This window comes from Drosophila subpulchrella, chromosome 3R (genome assembly GCF_014743375.2).
Source record: "Drosophila subpulchrella strain 33 F10 #4 breed RU33 chromosome 3R, RU_Dsub_v1.1 Primary Assembly, whole genome shotgun sequence".
Lineage (NCBI taxonomy): Eukaryota > Metazoa > Arthropoda > Insecta > Diptera > Drosophilidae > Drosophila > Drosophila subpulchrella.
In genome coordinates this window covers 3,096,624-3,118,667 of record NC_050609.1, presented here as the reverse complement: position 1 = coordinate 3,118,667, position 22,044 = coordinate 3,096,624, and the positions used below count along the sequence as shown (strand labels likewise).

The following is a 22,044-nucleotide window of genomic DNA, read 5'->3' as shown; positions in this document are numbered from 1 at the left end:
ATTAGGAGGCTCCCTTTGTGACCAGTCGGCGGTTGGCGGTTGGCGGTTGGAGGCTGGGACTAAGTGACTGGACCAATGTTGCAGCACGGTAGCAGACTATAGTAGCATGTTCCCCAGGTTGACAGCTTCCCTAAATGGCGCTTAAATTCAAGTCCCCCTCCTCTTTGTTTTGACATTTTTATATGCAGAAATGTAAATTCAATTAATTGTGACATTTCCAAAGGAATACCATACTGACAGTGCCTGATATGTTTTAGCATTTTTTAACAGTAGGGAAGTGAGTTTATGATATCAACAAGTGGGTGACTGTTTGAGAGTATGCAAAATCAAATTAGTTGCAGTAAAAGTGAGCTGTGATGACCCACAATCCGTGTTGTTTAGAGTTTTAGGTTTTGGACACGCCACTTGGCGTTTTATAGGTGCCGAAAGGGTTGCCTTGCCGCTCTTTTGGTGGCAAGGGGGCACATCTATCAGGTGCAATGGCGGCACGCAGCTCTCGACCAACACGCATAGGCCAAAGTCAAAAGAGCCAGCTGATGAATGAATGAGTGTCTGGTCTGGTCTGGCATGGTATCATATGGTCTGCGTGAGTGTATGTTTGCTACTAACGGTTTGCTGCGATTTTGGCGCCAAATCGAGCGTGTTATGATCAACAACAACGGAGGCGGTAGCAAAAGCCACCTGAACACGCTGCGTATGCGTAATGCCTTCGCTTCTGCTTTTGCTTTCGCTTTGCATGCAAGCCGGCGAAAAAGAAGTGAACCGAAGGCGTAGACAGCTGAGCTGGATGCCGTGAACTCACGTGCCCCCCAAAGGATTGCGTGTCATTTGTTTATAAACACATCACAAAGCCACGAGGCAGCAGTTTTGAAGCGGGGGTGCCGGCTTAACACTGCCATATGCAAATCCAAGCCAAAGGGTCGAGGGGTCGAGGGTTCGAGGGGTCGCCGTGGGGATTAAGCAACAATCGACACCTGCAAATGGGAATATAAGTTCGTAGGGAAAGTTTTCTGTTATTTGTTGCAAACTTTGCAAATTGAAACAGTTTTTCCCTTACTACATCCAAAAGATATATTAGTATATGTCAAAGTGTTATAGAATCTTAGCTGGGGGACATAGATTAGGAAAAAAGTTTTTAGAGCAGCTTAAAATATATTTGCAACCCGAAGACTTTTTATATTTTTCATCTATTACGAGATTATATCAACATTGTTGTAAAATCTTTGATTTCCTAAAAGATAATTTGACAAAAAAATAATATACGATTCCGAGAAGGTAGAGAAAGTTGGAAAAATAAATGATAATGCAATTAAATCAACAAAACCAAATGCTTCAATCAATAAAGGTTAATATTATTTTTTATTTAAAATAAAATTTATATAAGGGCTGGTATATCTTTCTTGTCGAAGATAAAAGTTTAATATTTAATTCATTGCTGCAATCTTTTTAATTAGTTTAATTATTTCGCTAGTTCACTTAAGCCCAATGTGTTTACTTTAAGCCCTCCAATATCTCTAGTGTTCTGGACAACATTGGGCGTGGTGCGTCGGGATTTAGGGCTTATATCTTATTTGTAAGATCTCCGGACTTTGCTTTGGCGTGCTGTGGGCGAGACGACAGCCTTGGACCTTGCAATTTGTGTCAACCCAATCGAGACACACACACATACCGCCCCGGTCCGCAATCCCTGAGCTCCTCCCCCTGTCCTCCGCTGATCCAGCAAACGAAACCCCAATCCCAAAAGTCGTCCGCATTGTAATTTCTTTAAAAGCAATTCATTTCATAATGGGAAAAGGAAAGAAGAAATGTGAAGAAGAATGCCAAATGGGGGGGATTGGGTGGTAAGCCAGGGAAAGCTACGAAAATGGCGAAAAATAATACGTGGGGAAAAGTGTATAGAAAGGACGAAAGAAGTCGACGACGACGACGACGCTGAAGGAGAATAAAAATGGCTTTTTGGGGCTGAAAGTTTCCAAGGAACACACATATACACACAGTCTGCAGCAGATATCCTTTGTTGGCTGGGATTCCTCTCTAAACTCTCTCTCTTTCTGGGCTTCTCCTGGCCTGACGTTTTTATGGCCCCAGACAAAAGGTAGAGCCACCTTTCACCTTTCTCCATTTTCTCCCGCCACCACCGAAAGTTCTTTACTTTTTGGAAAGTTGTTTATGGAATTAATTTTATTCCCAGGACTTGCCGCTGGTCCTTTTACCTTTGCCTTTGCATTTACGGTTGCCTTTGCCTTTGCCCTTGCCATTTGGCTTCTTTTTCTTACCCTCGCCACATATAGATAATAAGAAAATTATACATTTTATGCCGCAAACTGAGAGCGAAAAAAATAATACACCGCATTGCCCCCAATTTGGCAGGGGCCTCAATTTGGCCAAGCTCGAAATTATTTCTATGTCGATTCCCTTTGCTAATTCGCAGCCTTGACTGGCGTCGTCCTATAGAGTGCATTCCGATGCGTCTAACGGTTTCGTTCATCAATATAATCATCCCGCCGAGATCCAGCTATAAGTTCGCTCGTTTATCCTTTTTTGTCCAGACACTGATCATTTGCAAATTTCTTCGTAATTGGCGATTTCATTAAATGAGTTCTTTCGATTTGGGTTTTGGATGTGAGAGCTCTGTTCTGGGCCGAAGTGTCCTATATTTAGCTTCGATTTGTTTTGCCACTGGAATTCCTATCTCCAGAACGTATTATCCCTCGACTGCAGAAGCGACAAGTTGGCATTCCTCTTCCTGCAGGACAACACCTTGGTGGCACGATAATAGAACTGGGATTGGGATTGTTCCGATATCAACTGGGGAGATTATCCGGCCAGCGACAATTTGAGCCAACATGTCGTCCAGTTTTGTGACATCAAACGGACATGCCACTGACAATTACCCGGGAACCTGAAGGAGCGAAAAAAAAGTGTACAGGACGAGGTCCGCCAGCCAATTAACTTAACGCGACAATATCCTGCAACAGTCCGCGTCCTTTTTTGTACCCGTCTCTCGTGTATGTTCAACCGAGCAAAAAGTTTTCCAAATAAAACAGCACATACAAAAAACTCAAACGGCAAACAAAACATCTAAAAAATTTGAAACATTGACAAAAAAGCCACGCAAGCGGAGTGGGGAAAAAGGGTTGGATCGGCCATGAAGAGGGTCGTCTCATAAATTACAGCAATAATTATATTTAATTACCGCAATTAACTTTGTAATAATGTCAATGAAAATGATGAGACAAAAAATGATTAAAAAAAGAACACAACAGAGCATAAAGAGGGAACTTGAAGAGGTACCCCCACAGAATGCAGCTTATAAAGACAATCCGGCTGAACTGTTCCGCTTATCCGCTTACGGCCACAGATAATGATGAATTAGCGGCAAAGCTTTTGAGTTCAACCACGAGCTAATCCAGATTGCCACCACTCATTCCCGATTCCCGTTTACCCATTCACCATTCACCATTCCACGAGTCCCCTCATAAACGGATTTTGCGTTTATGAGTTCTGCGGTTCTGGTATCCCTCACAAACGCCATAATACCACATTTCTGCATTTGGCTTTACAATGGTATTTTCAACTCGGCTGCCTGGGTCCTCGAACATTTTATGACATTTAATTGGAGTGGTTTCAGATTACGGTCCGACTCCTGATTTGTGCCTGTGTATCTGTATATATTCCCGTTTATGATTTGATTCATGGAAACTGTTAGAGGTGGAGCCGGGTAATGGGCCCGATTAACTTCCTTGAAACGTAGCAGGGAATTAAATGGTGAAAATATAATGATTTATACATATGAAAGAAATCGATCGATTACTTCAATGGACTATTATAGCTATAGCTATTTCTTGTGGGGAATGTCCAATCCAATACTGAAAGTGATGATTATACATTAACTCTATATCAAATCCTATAAGGGATACATTTTAAGAACCGTAATTTTTATAATTAAGCAATTATAAACGATTTTTAGATGATAGTTTCTTTAGCCTATCTACCAATAGTTAGTTATTTTTGTAAATTCGATTGAATAGCAAAGTTAATAGCATATTTTCTAGTGTGTTATTAAAGATAAACAAAATGTGCTGGTCATTAAAACACAATCGTATCACGCATTTGCAAAGGGATCAGTTGTGCAATTCACCCACTCCTCGTAGATCGACTAATCAGCGGACCAAGTGGGCATAGCTAATCGAACCAACCCACCCTAGATTGGGTGTCCGTTTTATGGTGGTAATCCTTGAGAGCTGCCGACTATCTAAGGGCTGATTGAGGTCCAGTCTCTGGTAACTGATAAGTGCAATTAATAATTTTGACCTTTTCAAGTTCACACCACCGTCGTCGTCGCCAGCTGACGCGGTCGAGGCCTCTCCGTTCCACACACACATCCATATACATAGGGTTCTATTTTAGGGAGCTACTTTCCATTTATGCATGAAAATTGTTTTTAATTTCCCTTTCACTCATTTTCCTTCCAGCCTGAAGCCGCCGCCCAAGGATGGCGTCACAAAGAGCAATCCATCAAAGCGGCATCGGGAGCGCCTCAACGCCGAGCTGGATCTGCTGGCCTCGCTGCTGCCCTTCGAGCAGAACATCTTGAGCAAACTGGATCGACTGAGCATTCTAAGGCTGTCCGTTAGTTATTTAAGAACCAAAAGTTATTTTCAAGGTGAGTGCTACTGCGGCTATAGTAAAAGAGGGGGAAAATGGGGAAAACACCCTCACCATACGGCGCGTAACAATTTCGGCCTATTAAATCGATTATGCCCGGACCGAGGAACTCCCCGTTCTGGGTTCGGTTGGTCAGACTGCGGCCCAGACCCTAAACAACATGACTCATAAATGATTCAAAACTAATTTCAACGCCGCGCCAGGAGGTCCTCTCCTCCCGAAAAGTAAAAAAGCGAAAAGGAGCGATTATAGAACAGGAAGGAAGCAGCCAGCGGCGTGGGGAACACAGGAAAAATGTTGTAAAAAATATAGAGTCCAAAAACCACTCTGAGAACCGATTTCTTAATGTCATGTTAGAGAAAGTTAAATAAGGTTCCGAAACACAAATTCGTTTTCCCAAAGTGATAACAGCCAATTCTTAAAGGTATCCTTCACTCTACTTACTTGTTCTCAGTGAGATAAAACAGCAGTTTAACTGAAGGAATAAAGTTAACATGACATTGAGAAATCAGCCCTGGACGTTTGAACAAAATATACTCAACTTATTTAAAGACATACAAATAAAATAAAATGGTATATGAGAACATTTAAATTTTTTTATAAATATCACAGGAAAGTTCTATAAATTTTTCCCAGTGCTTTAGATATTCTTCGGAGCTTGGTCAGTCGTGAACAGACAAATTGAAACCAGGCGCTGGAGGAACTAGCATATGTATCTACTTCTCTCAGGGGTGCTTTAGGCTTACTCGGGGTAGTTGAACACTGGACTGGAGTGGAGAAAAGAGGGGTCAACATATTTGTATAATTTAAATTAATTAAAACAAATGCAATAAACTCTCGGGCCTTGATGGCTTGATTAACGATTCGTCCGCCTCAGTTCGTTGGCATTTCGCGTTTGTTTTTTAATGACCAACACGAAAAAATGAAAATAAAGAAAATGTTTAATTGCTTCATTCGCTTTCATTTGCGATAAAATTGGCAAGGGGAGGGAGAGGGGGACATGTATATGCCATGACAGCTTTAATGTGGCTTAAGTGCAGGAATACAGCGCCTCTGAGACCGATAAAACAGATCCTGCCGCCCACGTGGCCAAATCGAAGAACGACCGAGAAAAGGTACCAGAACTTTAGTAAATATTTTGACAATTAGCGGTCAAGCGTAGTTCAGCGTTAATTGCACTGGCAAACTGTTGGCTTAGAGGAGGCACACACAAAAAAAAGAAAGGAGCAACCGTCCAGTGCCACGTGCCGCTTTGTGCATTGTGAAAAGTCAATATAAACATTAGTTTCCTTTGCCAATGGTGGCATCCCCCGAAAGGACTTTCAGGGCACCTCGCAGGACACTCGAGGCACACAAAAACTACAACGACGACGGGTTAATGGACCAGAACCGTTGCGGCGTGTGCCCCGGTGAGTGGCCCCTTCCAAAACCCCTGCCCTACCCCTTCCACAACCCCTGTTTATTATCCTTCCAGGGGTTGTCACAAAACACGTCGCGAGGTCAACGTTTGTTTTCATTTCGGTTTCGTTTGTTTGCCCAGATAGATGTTCTCGGATATTATCGGGATCATTTAATTTACAATTAGTGTTTGTTTGCCTGCGAACCCTTAACCTGGGAAGGGATTCCGGGTATGGGTATTGGGTATTGCTTTGTCTTGGGGATCCGAATGCGACGTGTGCCGCTCATGGATTACCAACGGAAGCACTCAAGACGATTAAAATTGATTAGATGTTTAGCGGATGGGAAGGCTGCTGTCCATGTATTAACCAGACTGTATATATAGGTATATATCTTTTAGGGGGTGCGGGATCCCATCTGTAGTTGCTTGACCCTGACTTGCGCAAAAAACTTCAGCTACCCGAAAACCGAAAGCAATGCGGAAAAGGGACGACCAAGAACCGAACTGAAAATGTTCTCTATACTATACCATATCGGGTAAGGAAGCAGAGTTTCGGTTTTTGCATTTGTTGTACTAGTTGGGACCACGCCTTATCCGCCCACCACCATGCCCCCCACTTCCAATGATTTAGTAGTTCTCTCTCCGGTATTCTCGTGCCTTTCTCTGCGCTTTTCCACTATCTCTGGGTTTGGTTTTGGCCAGCAAACTAAATAATTAAAGCGCGCTGCTAATGGGCCATTGTCTTGGCCAGAATGCGAGGGGGTGGCATGGTCTAAACTAAGGCTGGCAGGGGGTAACCGTCCATAATTGCCAGAGCCACCTTACGGGCTTCTGGCCATAATTGTTAAGACGCGCAATTTCTACATTTATAATGCTGGCGTTCGGTGCCAAAGACTCCTATCCCTCAGTTCGACGTCTGGCTAATTGATGAGTTGCGTAATTAAGTGGCAAAGGGAGAGGTCGAAACAATTGCTGAAACATTAGTTGTTATGACCCCTTTGATATTGATAGTTTCTCTTTTAACGATTATTATTCATTCTATTCTGTTTTCTGTACACAGCACGCCAAGCACTAAACGCAGTTTTCGCCCATCAATTCCACCTCCCCTGGAGAACTAATGCCATTAAAATGGTTGTAAAAAGTGGCCCATAAGCAAATTAAGTTCCCAAGAAAGGCCGCCAAGTGCTCTGCTATCCCAGTTGAGTAGCTACTTCAAAGATTTGGTAACTTGAGATGGGAACGCATTTGCATTTGCATTGGGATTGGCGTTTCGCCAAACAAACGAGTTCCCACACACGCTTAAAGAGGCACTGAAAAAAAAAGTTTCTATAAGAATTTTGTTTATTAAATAGGGCTGATTTCTGTCCGTGGGTTAAAGTATGGTTTAATCCCATAAACAGTTTGTATATTTTGAGGTTACCTTTAGTTTAACAATCACACGAGAAACAACCTTTACTTTTAAAGTCGTATTTTCTATTCGTCGTATTTTTCTATTCCATTAGGTATAAAATTGGTCTTAAAACCAGAATATTATTAAAAGTATTAATACTTAAGGTCTATATATAACCTCTATCTAACTTTTTTTCGCTTAATCATGTCGCCATAACTTTTGACTTGGCCTTCGGCGGTCTTTTAACTGGTTCTCGGTGGTTCGTGGGAAGCGGTAGAGCTGTGGAAACCTGCTGGGCGTATTATGAATGAATCTGCATTGGAGACGTTGCACCTGAGACATGGGACACCTTAGCTGGGAGGCCTCCTAGTCACTCAGCCACCCACCGATTATGGGCCACGACAAGGTCACTTGGTCAGCCCGTCCTCGCCTTTCTTAGCCCATTTCTCCTGCAGCAGGGTATTTATGTTATTATCAAAATTGCCTACAGGCAGTTGCTGCCACCAATTGGGTTAAAAAGTCTGAGCGAGTCAGGGGCGATGTGGACGAGGATGAGGATGAGGCCAAGGCTCAGTTCTTAACCTATAAACATAGTGAAGTCAGTTCCAGCGGCATTTGGCCAATTTTTCGTACATTGTAACATGACTTTCGTGCGTTGCTCCAGTTAAGGCCTCCCCAGGCCCCCTTAACCCTCGGCTGGCGGTTCGGCTCAAAACCAGACAATGAATGGGTCGCAGGCGGACATGCAATCAGTCAGGCGATGGCGATGGCGATGCACTTGCCTACCAGCTCCATGTAGGTGTTGTTTCTCCACGAATCGGTATTACTGGTGCGGTTGTTTTTACTCTAAGGCGTCGCATTGTCACGCCGGCCAATGCTCAGCTGGTTCTATATACCCATACTATATATAATATCCATATACATGCACTGGTCGAGGGCGGCAGGAGACTACATTGCGTGACTTACGTAGGTCGACACCCCCTTCGAGTTCCTCCTCACCTCCGGGGAAAGAGATACAATGTCTAAAGGCCTAGTTCAATTTAAAGTCCAATAAACTGTTTGGCTACTTGAAAATTGAAGACGGCACTCGAACTGCTTCTCTTTCTGCCTGTAATTGCGCACTGATTTGGATTGGAAAGAACTTCTGGTTAGGTTCGTGAAACCTATAAGGAGCCTACAACAGACAAAATATATTTGTTTATGGATTATACGAAAGGCTTAACCAACTAGGAAGCGTTTCTCCTTGAAGTGTCTAGAATACGAAAACATTCTTGAAGGTGGAAAAGTTCTTAATCTTAAAGGAGTTCGTTATATAAGGTTTTGAGGTTCATTAACTGAGCTGTATATTTAGCAAACTATTACTAACATCATATAAATTATATCGGCAACTGAGAGTCATAAATAAACCATGCTCAAATGAATACCTAATTGAAATCTAATAGGTTAGTTGTGTAGATATCAAATGTGTTATATTATACTAAACTGGTCACTTATAACTTATAAGTCATAAGCTAGGAATAGCTAAAATCCGGTAAAAGAAGACGTAACCATTATAGCCATCTGTCCATCCTTATGGTAATCAACCCAACCTGACGGCTCTTTTATCGCTGCATATTTAATATTCCACCTTACCAAACAATTTTTCACACTGCCATTGCACCTGGGAAATAAGTTCTTGTATCGAGCCCGCTATCCCCACCATCCCACCCGTTAACCTTTCCCATTTGACCCACAGCGACGGTGGGGTGCATCCAAAACGCCTGTCACTCCTGACAGCTGCCAATGGTTGCTGGCGGTGCCGCTGTTGATGCTACGGTTGGATATGGATATACACGGATGCATTCCCGACGCTGCCGCTGTCAGTTTTCCAATCAAATCCGCTGATGAGTTTGACATTTCCATGACATATTTGCTTCTGTCGGCACGGAAAATGTTTGCCAAAATGTCAGAAAATTTAAACTTTATTTATTATTCTGCGCCAAGCCGTGCCACCGGCTCGTGGGACACGCCCAGTTCCCTAGCTCCATCTCCAGCATAATTGACGGGAAAAACAGAGCGGGAAAAGCAGTGGAAAATCGGTGGGGGGAAAATGGCCCAGAGTTGGAGGTGCCGTCAGTACAGTGCAACGTCATTAGGGCGAGTATCTTTCGGGTCTTCTTCGTTCGCTGCGCACGCTTTTCCTGTGCCTTTTTCCCCAACTTGTTTTCACATTGGTCTTTCTCTCTGTCTGCCTGGCTTTTCTTTTTGGCCACTTGGGTGGGGTTTTCCAACGTCGCCGCCATTTTTATGTGTGTACATCATCGAGCGTTGCGGAGAGTTTTCCGCCCTGGCTGCCCCACCCTGCCAGCCGAGATTTTGCGCTTTTCCGGTCGTTCGCAATACAAGATTTTCATCCACCGCCGGCTAGGTTCACGGTGGATGGTCTTTGGTTCATTTAACGACCCAATGGGGGTGGGTCCTTCAAAAGATGGAAGCGCCGGCAGAGAAAATGGGGGAAACAGCAGCGGAAAATGCGGAGAATTTGTCGTAAATTTGGTTTATTCGCCATGTAATAACACAATGTAAGTGCAATAAAGTCTCCCGGGGCAGATTTCGTAACCCAAAGCCAAAACCCAACCCAACCCAAATCTTTCCCCTGCTAAATTTAATTAAATGAGTTTATGCACGTACCCACAATAACAACAAAAACTAAAATATACCGCCAGAAATAATAAAAAAGCTGCGACGAGAAGCGGAATGAATGTAAACTGAGCCTAATTAAATTATGAATAATTACGAGCGTCCTAGGCCAAGTGGCTGTAAAGGATCACGCCAGGATTACACGCACATGATGCAATTTGTTTGGGCCACATTAGGCGAAAGTTGGGAAAGTTAGGAAAGGAGGGGAGTGGCCAGGGGCGACTATTTGTTTTATCGCACTTTCGCTAAAATGAACAATCTTTCGCTGCTTTTTTTCAGGGGAGAGACCTAGTCACTTTTGTTAATTTGATAAAAAGGTCAGAAAAGGCCGAGATTATGGCGAGGCGACAAGGAGCTCCAGTTTGCGGTCAGTTTGGTCGGGGAAAAGTGGCTAAGAGCAGGGGAAATACTAACCTGCTAATTGAAATTGAAGCCGAGAATTTTCCCCCCTGTTTTTTTTAGGGGTTGCACTTGGCCCGAGGAAATCGGGGGACTTTTCCTTCACGAGGCTTGCCATGCGTAAATTAACTCTGCCTTTATTTTTATTTTAGCTGCTGTTTTATTTCTCTTCAACATTTTTTATTTTACCCATTTGCGTTGATAAAAATCATAATTTATGACATCAGCTGGCGTGGCATAATTTTTGGCCAGGACAACAACACTCTTAGCCAAGCCACCCTGCTCGCTTTCCCCCGAAAACCTTTTACTAATATTGTGAAAATATATGAAGTTCCATTTCTTTTATCGTTTATCGCACATAAATCAATTTTTGTGACAAATTTATTATAAAAACCCGCTTGGCTCCCACAAAATAAAACTCCACCGCCAAGAAATAAATAAGCAAAAGTAATGGGTGGGTATGGGGGAAAATAAAATGAAATTTTCCTAGGCAAAATGGCGGCCTAAGGGTGAACAGTTCAAGGATGATTCAAGGGGTGGGCCGAAAGCGGGCGAAAGTTCTCATAAAATATTACAATGACACCATAAACAATTTTTAGTACTTTGCCAAAGCCGTAAATATTTATTGTACGAGTATTTTCGGGGAGTTGAGACAGACATACACAATATATTTCTATGATATATTGGATTTTTATGAAGTTACTATGGTTATGCCAGTAATGCCTGTTCTCCTCCTCGGTGAAGGTGGGTTTGTAAAACAATTGAGCGGCTTATTTATGGCCAAGCAATTTGCCCAACTTTATGCCGTTCTTTTGAGTGAATATCAAATATTTATGGTTAATAAAATATCCAAGAATGCCGCCGTTTGTAAAAAGTATCTATCTATCTCTCACTTGCAGTTGTTATGCATAAGGATAAGGAGGAGAACGGAGTCCTGCCCCACATACACGCACACGACGGCTACAGGACGCGAGAACTGGGAGCCTTCGAGCACGGCCTGTTGGATGGTGATATGTTCCTCCAGGTGAGTCCAGAGTTCGGAGTACGGAGTCCAGCACCCTAATCCTCCCACATACCCCATCAACTCCTCTCAATTGCCTCGATTTGTCTTCATCAGTGGTTGTTTGATGGCTTCATTGGCCAGGATATGTGGCGTATTTTTATTTTACCCCATACGAGGGGCAAAGAGGCACAATCAATCAGCGTCTTGTTAGCCAAGAGAGTTTCCATTGATAAGTACTGGGCACGCAATCGGCAGGTAATGGGTGTGGGGGAAAATCCACTTCCTCGCTTCGATTCCACCATTTGTAATTGTCTGCAATTAATAAGTGCTCGAATTGATTAACCTAATTGAAAACTGCCTATGCACTAACCGGAAAAACAGTTCGATCTGAGGGTGTGATATGATATAGTTCCAGCACGAATGTCTAAAATAATTTACATAAAATTAGTGTATCAATTATATTTCATATATAAAATTCCAATTAGTATTTGATGTCTATTAGACTATTATTATTTACTCATTAATAAATTTATTTTTCCTAAATTATTCAAATTTTTATTATAAATGTACATTTTATTACTTGAATCATTTAAACCAATTGTATACTATCCAATCAACAAAGCTTAAAAAACAATTCATTAAATGAATTCGCGCATTTTCAAGTCCGAATATGCACAGTAAACCAATAATTTTTGATTTACAACGATTTCGCTACAATTAATTAGCAGTTATCATGTTGATGCGAAACAGCTGCACTGAACTAGAGCACAAGTACATAAAAAATTATGCATTTCAAGTTTATGTGCCAAAATACTCCAATTAAATTGTCGCACAGCATTTCCCCTCCCCCCCTCTGCAGACCTAAGTCGGCGCCTTGGGGCAGTTGCATGTTTTTGCTGAATTAAAAGTGCATGTGTGCCTCAGTATTTGTTTGTTGCACTGTCCGAGGCGCCAACATATGCACTTGTCACAGTCATGACAGTTTAATTTAATGCGCACATAGCTCACCGGGCATTGGAGCAGGCGGCCACCGGGCAAGTGCTGGTGCTCCTACAGCTGACAGTGCCCCCTGACCCCCGCCTTCCATAGCCCCTCCCCTTCCCCCATCCCCAACCCAGACAGACACACGCAATTGTGCAACATGCACTTGCAACCTGCTTTTTTTCTTCTGTTTTTTGCACATGCCGATTTTTTCGGCTGCACTCCACACACACAATTCAATGTCAAAGTCCAAAGTAACCACCCGCCCGTTTGCGGTATGCAACACATATACTGCATACAGTATATACTCTTTGAGGCACAAGTGGGGCAATGGCAATGCAGGTTGCAGTTTCGTGCTCACCTGCATTACGTATACGCAGGGTGGCCCGCTGGCGAATTTGAATGCAGGCCAAAAAAGCACTCGACTGCACCAACACCCCACCCTTTTCCTGACTGCAGCTAATTGTCGAGCTCAAAACTGCACAATTGTGCATTTCCGTGCATATTTTTAGTCTGTCTCGCGGAGAGAGGTCCTTTTGGCAATTGGGGGGCCGCCATGAGGTGTGCATATTTAGTTTTAATACCTCGGGTATTTGTTACCTGTTGCCCATGAAGTTTTACTTTTTGCTGCAGCTGTTGCTGTTGCCGTTCCTGTTTATTATGGGTCACATATTATCATTAGAAAATGGCATTTTGTCACGCAGCTTAGTCGAGGGCTAACACACACTGGTCTACCATACCATTTAATTGTCTTCCGTTTTCACTGAAAGTAAAACACTTTCAACACTTTGCTTGCCAACATGATATGAACTCAACTTTCCATGCAACAGTTTTTGGTGGCAGATCCGCTGAAGATATAATATATTAACTGGCAGAGAGGGTCTGCCGCTGGGGGTGGGCTTTATTAAGCAATTATCTAGACGAGCATGGGCAAATTGGCCAAACTAGAAAGGCTCCTCCCCCCCACAAAATCGCCCCTGAAAGTCTTTCCTGCATCTGCCTAGGAAATGGTAAAATAATCGCTGCCAACTTATCAAATCTCACAACTGAAATGCAAGGTTTACCCATACACACGTATGCATGCACAGCCTCTATATCTCCGGATCCCCCACTTTTTATAAAGACGGGCGGGTATTATTAAAATCGCATTAGAAGACGCCGCAGACGAGCTTGTCTAAATTGTAGCTGCGGGAGCGACAGAGAGGCCTCCATATGCCATCAGGTGGGAAAGGGATGGGGATGGAGATGGAGATGGGGTACAGAAACAATTAGACTGTGGGGAGAAATCTTTCTTGGCCGTATAAAAAGGTAAAATGCCGCAAGAAATGAAAAGAGAACAGCAAAAAACTGTGGAAAAAAAAGAAAAGAGCAAGTAAACAAGATTTAAAATACGAAATCCTAAATACCCTTTGACTTTAGTGTGATATATCACTTATTATTATTAAATTTTAAGTATTATAATATATATGTAGGTTATTATAATACATTACAGGTTTATTTCAAGGCCCTATCAAGTATACTGACCCAAAACTATAATTTAAAAGATCCTCAAAGATCTCTGCATTTTTTATTCAATCTAGTATTATACTACAAACACTCTGAAACCCACAATGTCAAGAATTATATGTGTATGGAACTCAGAATCAAATTTCCTACAACAACCTTCGTCCAAAGAAGGAGGGTATCCACAAGCTTGGTATCCAAACCATCCTCACCATCTTTCGCTCACTGGCTACCGTTGTGGAGATCTTTATGACGATTATTGATGCCCGACCAGTCCGCGTGGCCTGATGACAATCCAGGCAGAATATGCCTTGGCAGCACCATATCCTTGCGGGCTGTTGATGCGTTTTAAATGATGACGCCACTTAGCATTTATGTCGGCTAATGCAAACTCTGGCAAGGAGTTGCCCGCTGTTTCGCCCGATCTCTGGCCAGATCGGATCCTATCTCGACTCCTCTCTGGCCAATCCTGCGCCCGCTGCTCTGTAATTAGCAGCAATCGCGCACATTTTTCTCCGGCTCAAAATGGGGGGACTTCCTTTCGATGCCGCCCGATGTGGTGGCTGCAAATTGATATTTAAATACGCCCGTATTAATTACGTACACATATGTGTATGTTGTGTATGCTCAGCGGTGTTGTTTTCGGTTTTATTAATTACGGCCGCACCGCCACGGAGGCACTAATGGAGCATTGGCAAATTTGTCTTTCGAAGAGGCCGGTTCAGTTTTCAGTTTTTTTAGTTTTTAGTTCAGTTTCAGTTTCCTTCCCATTTTCACTTCACACGTTGCTTACCGTTAGTTCCAGTTGAGATCGGCCGGGAATCGCATGCGTCGATGCCATTAGCAGTCCATAAAGCCCGACTTTAAAATGCAATCAAAAACAATAATGCGCCAAATAATAAACAAAACAATGGAACGCATTAAAAACTTTTGCATGATTTTGCTACTCACCCCTTGCCTCACATTTTATTTTCTTGTTAGCAGCTCCAAGTCTTTGGCGGCGCATATCCGAATAGATAATGACAATGGCTCATCTGGGGATTCCGGGGGTTTTACGGGGAGGCAACTGGAATGGAAACCTGCAATTACACCAAAATCTACCTTCTCGCTCTCTCTCTTTTTGTTCAGTTGAAACTCATTGATTTAATTGCAAGCCATTTCCTGGTTGTGTTTGATGTGGAACTCCAGATCCGACTGGGATCTCGGGGCTGGAGATAGGGGATAGGGGATACCTATATGTAGCGACCTGTGGCTTGGATGAAATAAGCCGCTTTAGCGCTGATTACGCTTTGGCCGCAACTAAGCGCCGCCATCATCGTGGCCGTCTTTCCAGTTGCTCCTGATGCGGTCGAAAGAGAGTTCAATTCAAGGGGCGTAACCTGTACGGGTCAATGGAAGAACGCTGAGAATAATCTTACTAACCAATTTACAATTTTCCTAAAACCCTGATTTTTTTAGATTTTATATACTTCATAAATGATATGATTGTATTTCTGAAATTATTACTTAACTATATAGACGCTGGAACTGCTTATTTTTTTTGGTGGCTATTATCTGTTTTATTGTTCTTAATAATGACAAAGTATTGTAGTATATTCATACATTAATGTTCATAAATCATTTAGCATCTATAGGCACTGTTATTAAATTAATATTATTATTATTCACCTCACTCAACATCTACAGAAAAGAAGTTCTATATAGCCTGGGGATGTATTGTACGTGTTTAAATAAGCCACAGCATTGATAATTTTCTCGCTGTGTATTAAAATACCTCCGGCTGCCATGATCAATAACGTTTCATTCACCAAATATGACGAGCCCTGGCAGCTACTGTAATTACACCTTTGCCAACCCATCCCATCTCAAAGATTCATTCATCTGGCTATTGATTCTACTGGAGATCAATCCACTTGTCTCTGTAGGCCAAGCCCAGCAGAACCAACCGAAAAGAGATACAAACATTTAATTCATAGTTTTGATTTAATTTTGACCCGCCGTCTACCATTTCTCTTTGAATTTCTTTGCAGGCCCTAAATGGATTTCTAATGATACTGACATGCGAAGGCGAAGTCTTCTTTGCCACGCACAGCATCGAGAGCTATTTGGGTTTTCATCAGGTAAGTGCCACCAACCTCTAGGCTCTAGCCCCTCAAACGCTCTCTATCGCTCCGTTTTTTGATTGATTTTAATTGCCGCCGGTTTTCGTAAATATTATCCCCTGTGTTTCTGTTTTTTGGGTCAATCTTTGACTTGCGGAAGCGGTCCGAGAAAGGAGAAACACATTGGCCCAGAACCGGAGAAGAGGTATAATAACTTTGTACAGGTTCACTTGGGGGCTAAGTAAAATAAAAAAATTGTAGACCCATATCTGGCATGCTGAAACAATCCGAGAAAAGTAAACAATTTAGCCTGAAACCAAAGCAGAAAGGCAACATATTTTTACAGGTTCACAAGTATCGCAAGTTAAGTCACCTGATTTTCGGATACTCTGACCCAAATCCGAAATTGAGGTACCCAAGACCCCAGTAAAGTGCCCGAACTCCTCGCCACGCTTAAAGGGTATGGACCTGAATCGATTCGCGGGTCCGACAGATCATAAATTAAAATCAGATTGCGCAATCGCTGGGAATCTCCTTCGTATCCCCAGCTGCAGTAGCGGGGCGTGGCCAGATTGATTCCGATGCGGGCACTCCGATTTGAATTCGGGTTCCTTCGGCAGCATGTTTGGGGTACACCTTCATTGTAGTTTTTTGCCTACTTTATTGTCGAATGGAAATTGAAATTGTAGTTAGCATCCGCCCGAGTTGTTTTATCTTTACTTTTTTTTTTTTTAAATTTAGTTGTAAATGTGTAAAGCGGCACTTGCCACGCCCCGTTTGGCAGCTCAATTAAAAGCGTAGCTCGGCTTCAGGTTGGCGAAAATCAGTTGGGTTTGTTTGCTTTTCGTTTGGGTTTCTGCAAAACCAGGCAGCAGAATGGGAGTCCCTCGAATCCCAGTCCCCCGACCAACCTTCCTGCTCCTGCTGGCGCGTGCAGAATTTATGTCTCAATTTGTGGCCAACATGGGGCGCATTTTCAATTTGCGCGCATTTTGATTTATACGCCCCGAAAACCCCGGGCAAAAGAGAGCTCAAGAAATGGAGCGAGAGTGAGAGCAGCAGAATCAATAAGAACAAATACCCCGGGTGACTGAACCCTGATCAAAATATATATATTTGTGTATTCCCTCAGTCGGACATTGTCCACCAGTCGGTGTACGAACTGGTCCACTCGGAGGACCGCGAGGAGCTGCAGCGCCAGCTGCTGTGGAACAGCTTCCTGCCCGCCGACATGTCCAGCATGCAGCTGGCGGAGACCTTGGCGCCGGATAAGGCTCTCTATCTGGAGCGCAGCTTCACCGTCCGCTTCCGGTGCCTGCTGGACAACACGAGCGGCTTCCTGCGCCTGGACATCCGCGGAAGGATTAAGGTGCTCCATGGCCAGAATCGCAAGACCGAGGAGCCCCCACTGGCCCTCTTCGCCTACTGCACACCCTTCGGTCCGCCCAGCCTGCTGGAGATCCCGCACAAGGAGAACATGTTCAAGTCCAAGCACAAGCTGGACTTCTCGCTGGTGTCGATGGACCAAAGGGGCAAGCACATCCTGGGCTACGCGGACGCCGAGCTGGTCAACATGGGTGGCTATGATCTGGTGCACTACGATGACCTTGCCTATGTGGCGAGCGCCCATCAAGAGCGTAAGTTTTGAAATCAATCAAATCAAATTGTGCTAAACTAAAATCATACTTTAAGTCTTAGTTTAGGAGTCAATATAAATAGCTAAACAGTTCCCACATTATATTAATGCAAAATATTATTAAATATCCTCCAGTTCTGAAGACGGGAGCCTCCGGCATGATCGCCTATCGTTACCAAAAGAAGGACGGCGAGTGGCAGTGGCTGCAGACGAGTTCGCGGCTGGTGTACAAGAATTCCAAGCCGGACTTTGTGATCTGCACGCACCGCCAGCTGATGGACGAGGAGGGCCACGATCTGCTCGGGAAGCGCACAATGGACTTCAAGGTCAGCTACCTGGACACGGGCCTGGCGTCCACCTACTTCTCAGAAGCGGACCAGTTGGTGGTGCCACCGAGCGCCTCTCCCACGGCCCACGCCCTGCCGCCTCCGGTGACGCCAACGCGTCCAAATCGTCGCTACAAGACGCAGTTGCGCGACTTCCTGTCCACCTGCCGCAGCAAACGCAAGCTGCAGCAGCAGCAGAACCAGCAGCAGACGCAGCAAACCTCGCCCCTGGGTGGCCAGGTAGGATCCCCTGCTCCGGCCGTGGCCGTGGAGTACTTGCCCGATCCGGCGGCTGCGGTGGCCGCCGCCTACTCCAACCTGAACCCCATGTACACAACCTCGCCGTACGCCAGTGCAGCCGACAATCTCTACATGGGCAGCTCCATGCCGGCCAACGCCTTCTATCCGGTCAGCGAGAACCTCTTCCATCAGTACCGGCTGCAGGGCGCCGTCGGCGGTTACTACACGGACTACCCGCACTCCGGAGCCCCTGCCTCAGCTTATGTGGCAAACGGATTCCTCTCCTACGACGGATACGCCATCGCCTCCAAGGCGGACGAGAAGTGGCAGGAGACCGGGAAGTACTACAGTGGCTACAGCAGCGGCTACGGAAGTCCAACATCCACGCCGCAGGTGAGTAAGGTCTACAAATGTTTATAATCCAAAACTTTCTGAAGGTGTATGATATGTGTCGAAATCGCTTACTATTTGGCATCAACCGATTATTCTATCAATGGATGAGAAATTCCCAACTGGCTGACAAAAAACCATTATCTTCAAAAGAGGGTATCTTAAAAAGTTTGCATTTACATTGATAGCATAATCAGCTTATGCCAAAGATCGTTAGATTTCTATACTTATAAGTATATCAAAATAATGGAAGGCTATATCCAACCCATTACTGATCAGATTTCCTCTTTTTCCCAACAGCAAATTCCCCTCAAAACGCCGAAGTCTTCACCGCAGGTGATGGAGGTGATATCCTGCTCCTCGGACGGACCCTCGCCAGTGGGCGGTGCCACGCCCAACGGAGTTGGCCAAAGTGTCACGCCCAAAGTGGAGCTGGCTGTCACAACGGCGGCTGCTGCTGCAGCTGGCCAAGATCCCTACGAGCGGCAGACAGTGCTGATGTGGGGCACCACGCACTCGAGTGGGGTTCCTCTTAATAGTCTGCAGGGCGGACGAAGTGGAACTGGGAACCCTGGCTCCCCGCAGCGAACCACACCGCTGACCAATGGTCTGGGCTATGCCTCCGCCAACAACAACAACAACGAGCACGAACCTGCAACGGCGGCCAAGTGGAATGGGACAAAGGAGCTGCCGGGAAAGTCGGCCAGTGCCAGTACGCCGGAGAGCTACCAGATGCAGCACGATGACTCCGGCCTGTACTCCGCCTCCTCGCACACCACCTCGCCCCAGCAGCAGCAGCAGCAACAGCAGTTACAGCAATCCCAGCGAGGAGGAGTTGTATCCAATGTTAGCGCTCCCAGCAGCTCCCTCACCAGCACGGGCACAGATCAGCAGGCGGTGCACCCACCCAGTTGCCACCAACAACAGCAACAGCAGCAACAACAGCAGCAGCAACATCATCACGCCCACCCGCATCCGCACTCGCATCATCACCACCATCATCATCATCACCACGAGACGGCGCATCAGCATGGCAGCGAGGTATGGACGCCTGCCTCCTACACGCAGTACTCGCAGTACTTCACGTACCACCATCCGCATCCGCACTCGCACCATCCGTCGGCTGGCGGCGGTGGCCATGTTCCGGCCCAGTCGCATCACCTGCACCACGGCCACCGCTAGAATATTTCGGATAGATTGCACCAGTAATGAAGCACCCGCACTCTCTGTACTCACCCACCAAACCACTTACCTTCTGATACCAATAGAAACCCTCTCCAGTCGCCTGACTACTAACCATAACGATCCTCCCTAGATCATCCTCACCACCCATCAGCAGCAGCAGCAGCAGCAGCAACAGCAATCGCTGACTGGTTATCCGCTGCACCAACAGCTGGTGGGAGTTGGATCAGGATCACCACCTCCCCCGCCACCAGCTGTATTATCCCGCTCGCCAACGGCCTTGCCAGCGGTTAGCAGTCTGCTTAACGGATCTGCGGCTGCTGCATCGGATATACCCTACCAGCAGCTGGCCATTGTGTCCGCTCCTCTGGTGATCTGCGCCGAGGAGGTGGGCGGTGGTCGGAAGTCAGCCAAGCAGCAACAATCCCTGCAGCAACTGCAGCAGCAACAGACGCTGCAACAGCAGCAACATGCAATATACCAGCAGCAACATCACCACACGCAGCATCATCCGCATCCGCATCATCAGCTGCTCTATCCGGCGAATATTACGGCGCACACGGCCCTGGCCTATGCCCCGCCCACCGCCGGGGGGGCGTACGCCGATGGCAGTCCGCTGCTCTCCTTCTCCGAGGTGACCAACACGCTGCTGAACCAGTGAGTGTCCAGAGGGGAGGACACACAGTTTTGCCAAAATGTGGACTATAACTATCGTATCTTCCATATAATCTGAACCAGCAACGAATGGATATAGCCAGCAGAGCACGCCATTCGTCCACTCCATCCACTCCTTGGTTGATTCCCAGAAAAAGCAGCAGCCCCAGCAGAGAAGATTTATATTTATTTTACTGTGATAATTTTTAGATACATTGTATATTGTATGTGACACTAGGTTTGCCCATTAACAAATCCACAACAGCCGTAATATCCGTATCCAGACTTCCAGGGAATTGGGAATGGGTACTGAAACCTTAACCAGCACAAAGTTAGGAGCAAATCCCGGTTCGATCCTAAGCATCGATCATTCAATTTCAGTTGTAGTTACAACCAAAGATTTCTCTAACTTATACTTATCGTTTTAGCATAATACGATCCATCCAATTGGCTTCGGTTTGTTGCGCCAAACTTTAGTTACATTTCAGTTACACTCGCGAACAGAGTGAGGATAAAAAAGCCTAAATAGTTGCGTTTAAGAGTGCTTAAGTAGCATTTAAGTGAATAACAGATGCTTGTATCCATATTTAATTGAACCTTAGACGTAACGATTAATGCAAGATAAAGTAATTTTCATGATTCCTATCGTTTAGCAAGTAATTAAATTAATCCGTAAGCGGATATATCCGTAAACACATATATTGTACTGTATGTTTAAAGTTTTCTTGAAATTTCTAGTCGCCCGCATAAAAACCTTTACTTATAAATTAAACAAATACCATAAATGTACACTTCGGTGGTATACATACTTTGCAATTCGGCAGGCAATACTGTAGGTAGTCTGTACTACTTGTATGATGATAACCGACCATTGGTAACCAGCAAAAATTAAGCTATCAAAATTACCGCTTAAAATAAAACAATTGATTATGTATCCGAAAAAAGAAACAATAAATTTAAAATGTAGATAATCTGTCAGCTAATTGACGAAACATTTAATACAATTTCAATTATAAATTTATAAAAGAAACCCGTGTGCATGTAAGATGCGCCTATCCAAAACAATCAGAGCGAAATAAATCTAGAAAATAATCGAAGGTCCTAAATGTCTTTTCATTTTAAAACCTTTGTTTTTAAGCGGATGGGCTTAATTGGAGAAGGAAATACTTGATACATAATAACCAACCTCTATATTATATTTTTGCCTAAGAGTATGCCACAAATAGGGCTTGTAAAGAAAAATCCCAAAAATATACTGTGAAAACCAGTTAAAAGTGATCAGTGGAAAAAGAGTATACATTGTTTCAGGTATAGAGAAAACTTTATTGCTGACAAGTGTCCTATAAATGTAAATAATATGTTTGCTTAAGAAAAACATGAAATGAGATAATGTTTAGCATGTTTCTTGAGTCAAAATGAAGTACTTTTTAAACTCTATCTGTTAGAAATCCCTTTTCCAACGGTCAACTTATATTTTCACTTGGTAAAAGCT

At 44.3% G+C, this 22,044-nt stretch overlaps 1 protein-coding gene across 5 annotated transcripts in view; it reads left to right on the top strand.

Moving 5' to 3' along the window:
• LOC119563121 overlaps nucleotides 1–20,823 on the top strand; it is a 30,004-nt gene extending 9,181 nt beyond the window's left edge. For 4 of the 5 annotated variants that reach the window (XM_037876369.1, XM_037876367.1, XM_037876366.1 and 1 more), the window contains 8 exons: nucleotides 4,476–4,666; nucleotides 11,435–11,559; nucleotides 16,053–16,142; nucleotides 17,257–17,761; nucleotides 17,896–18,719; nucleotides 19,017–19,757; nucleotides 20,032–20,555; nucleotides 20,637–20,823. In XM_037876369.1, the coding sequence (XP_037732297.1) occupies nucleotides 4,476–4,666; nucleotides 11,435–11,559; nucleotides 16,053–16,142; nucleotides 17,257–17,761; nucleotides 17,896–18,719; nucleotides 19,017–19,757; nucleotides 20,032–20,555; nucleotides 20,637–20,652 (3,016 nt within the window). In that variant the 3' untranslated portion in view covers nucleotides 20,653–20,823. Of the gene's footprint in view, nucleotides 1–4,475; nucleotides 4,667–11,434; nucleotides 11,560–16,052; nucleotides 16,143–17,256; nucleotides 17,762–17,895; nucleotides 18,720–19,016; nucleotides 19,758–20,031 lie in introns of all 5 variants that reach the window. The other variant, XM_037876370.1, reaches the window with a different exon arrangement.
• Nucleotides 20,824–22,044: the final 1,221 nt, after the last annotated feature.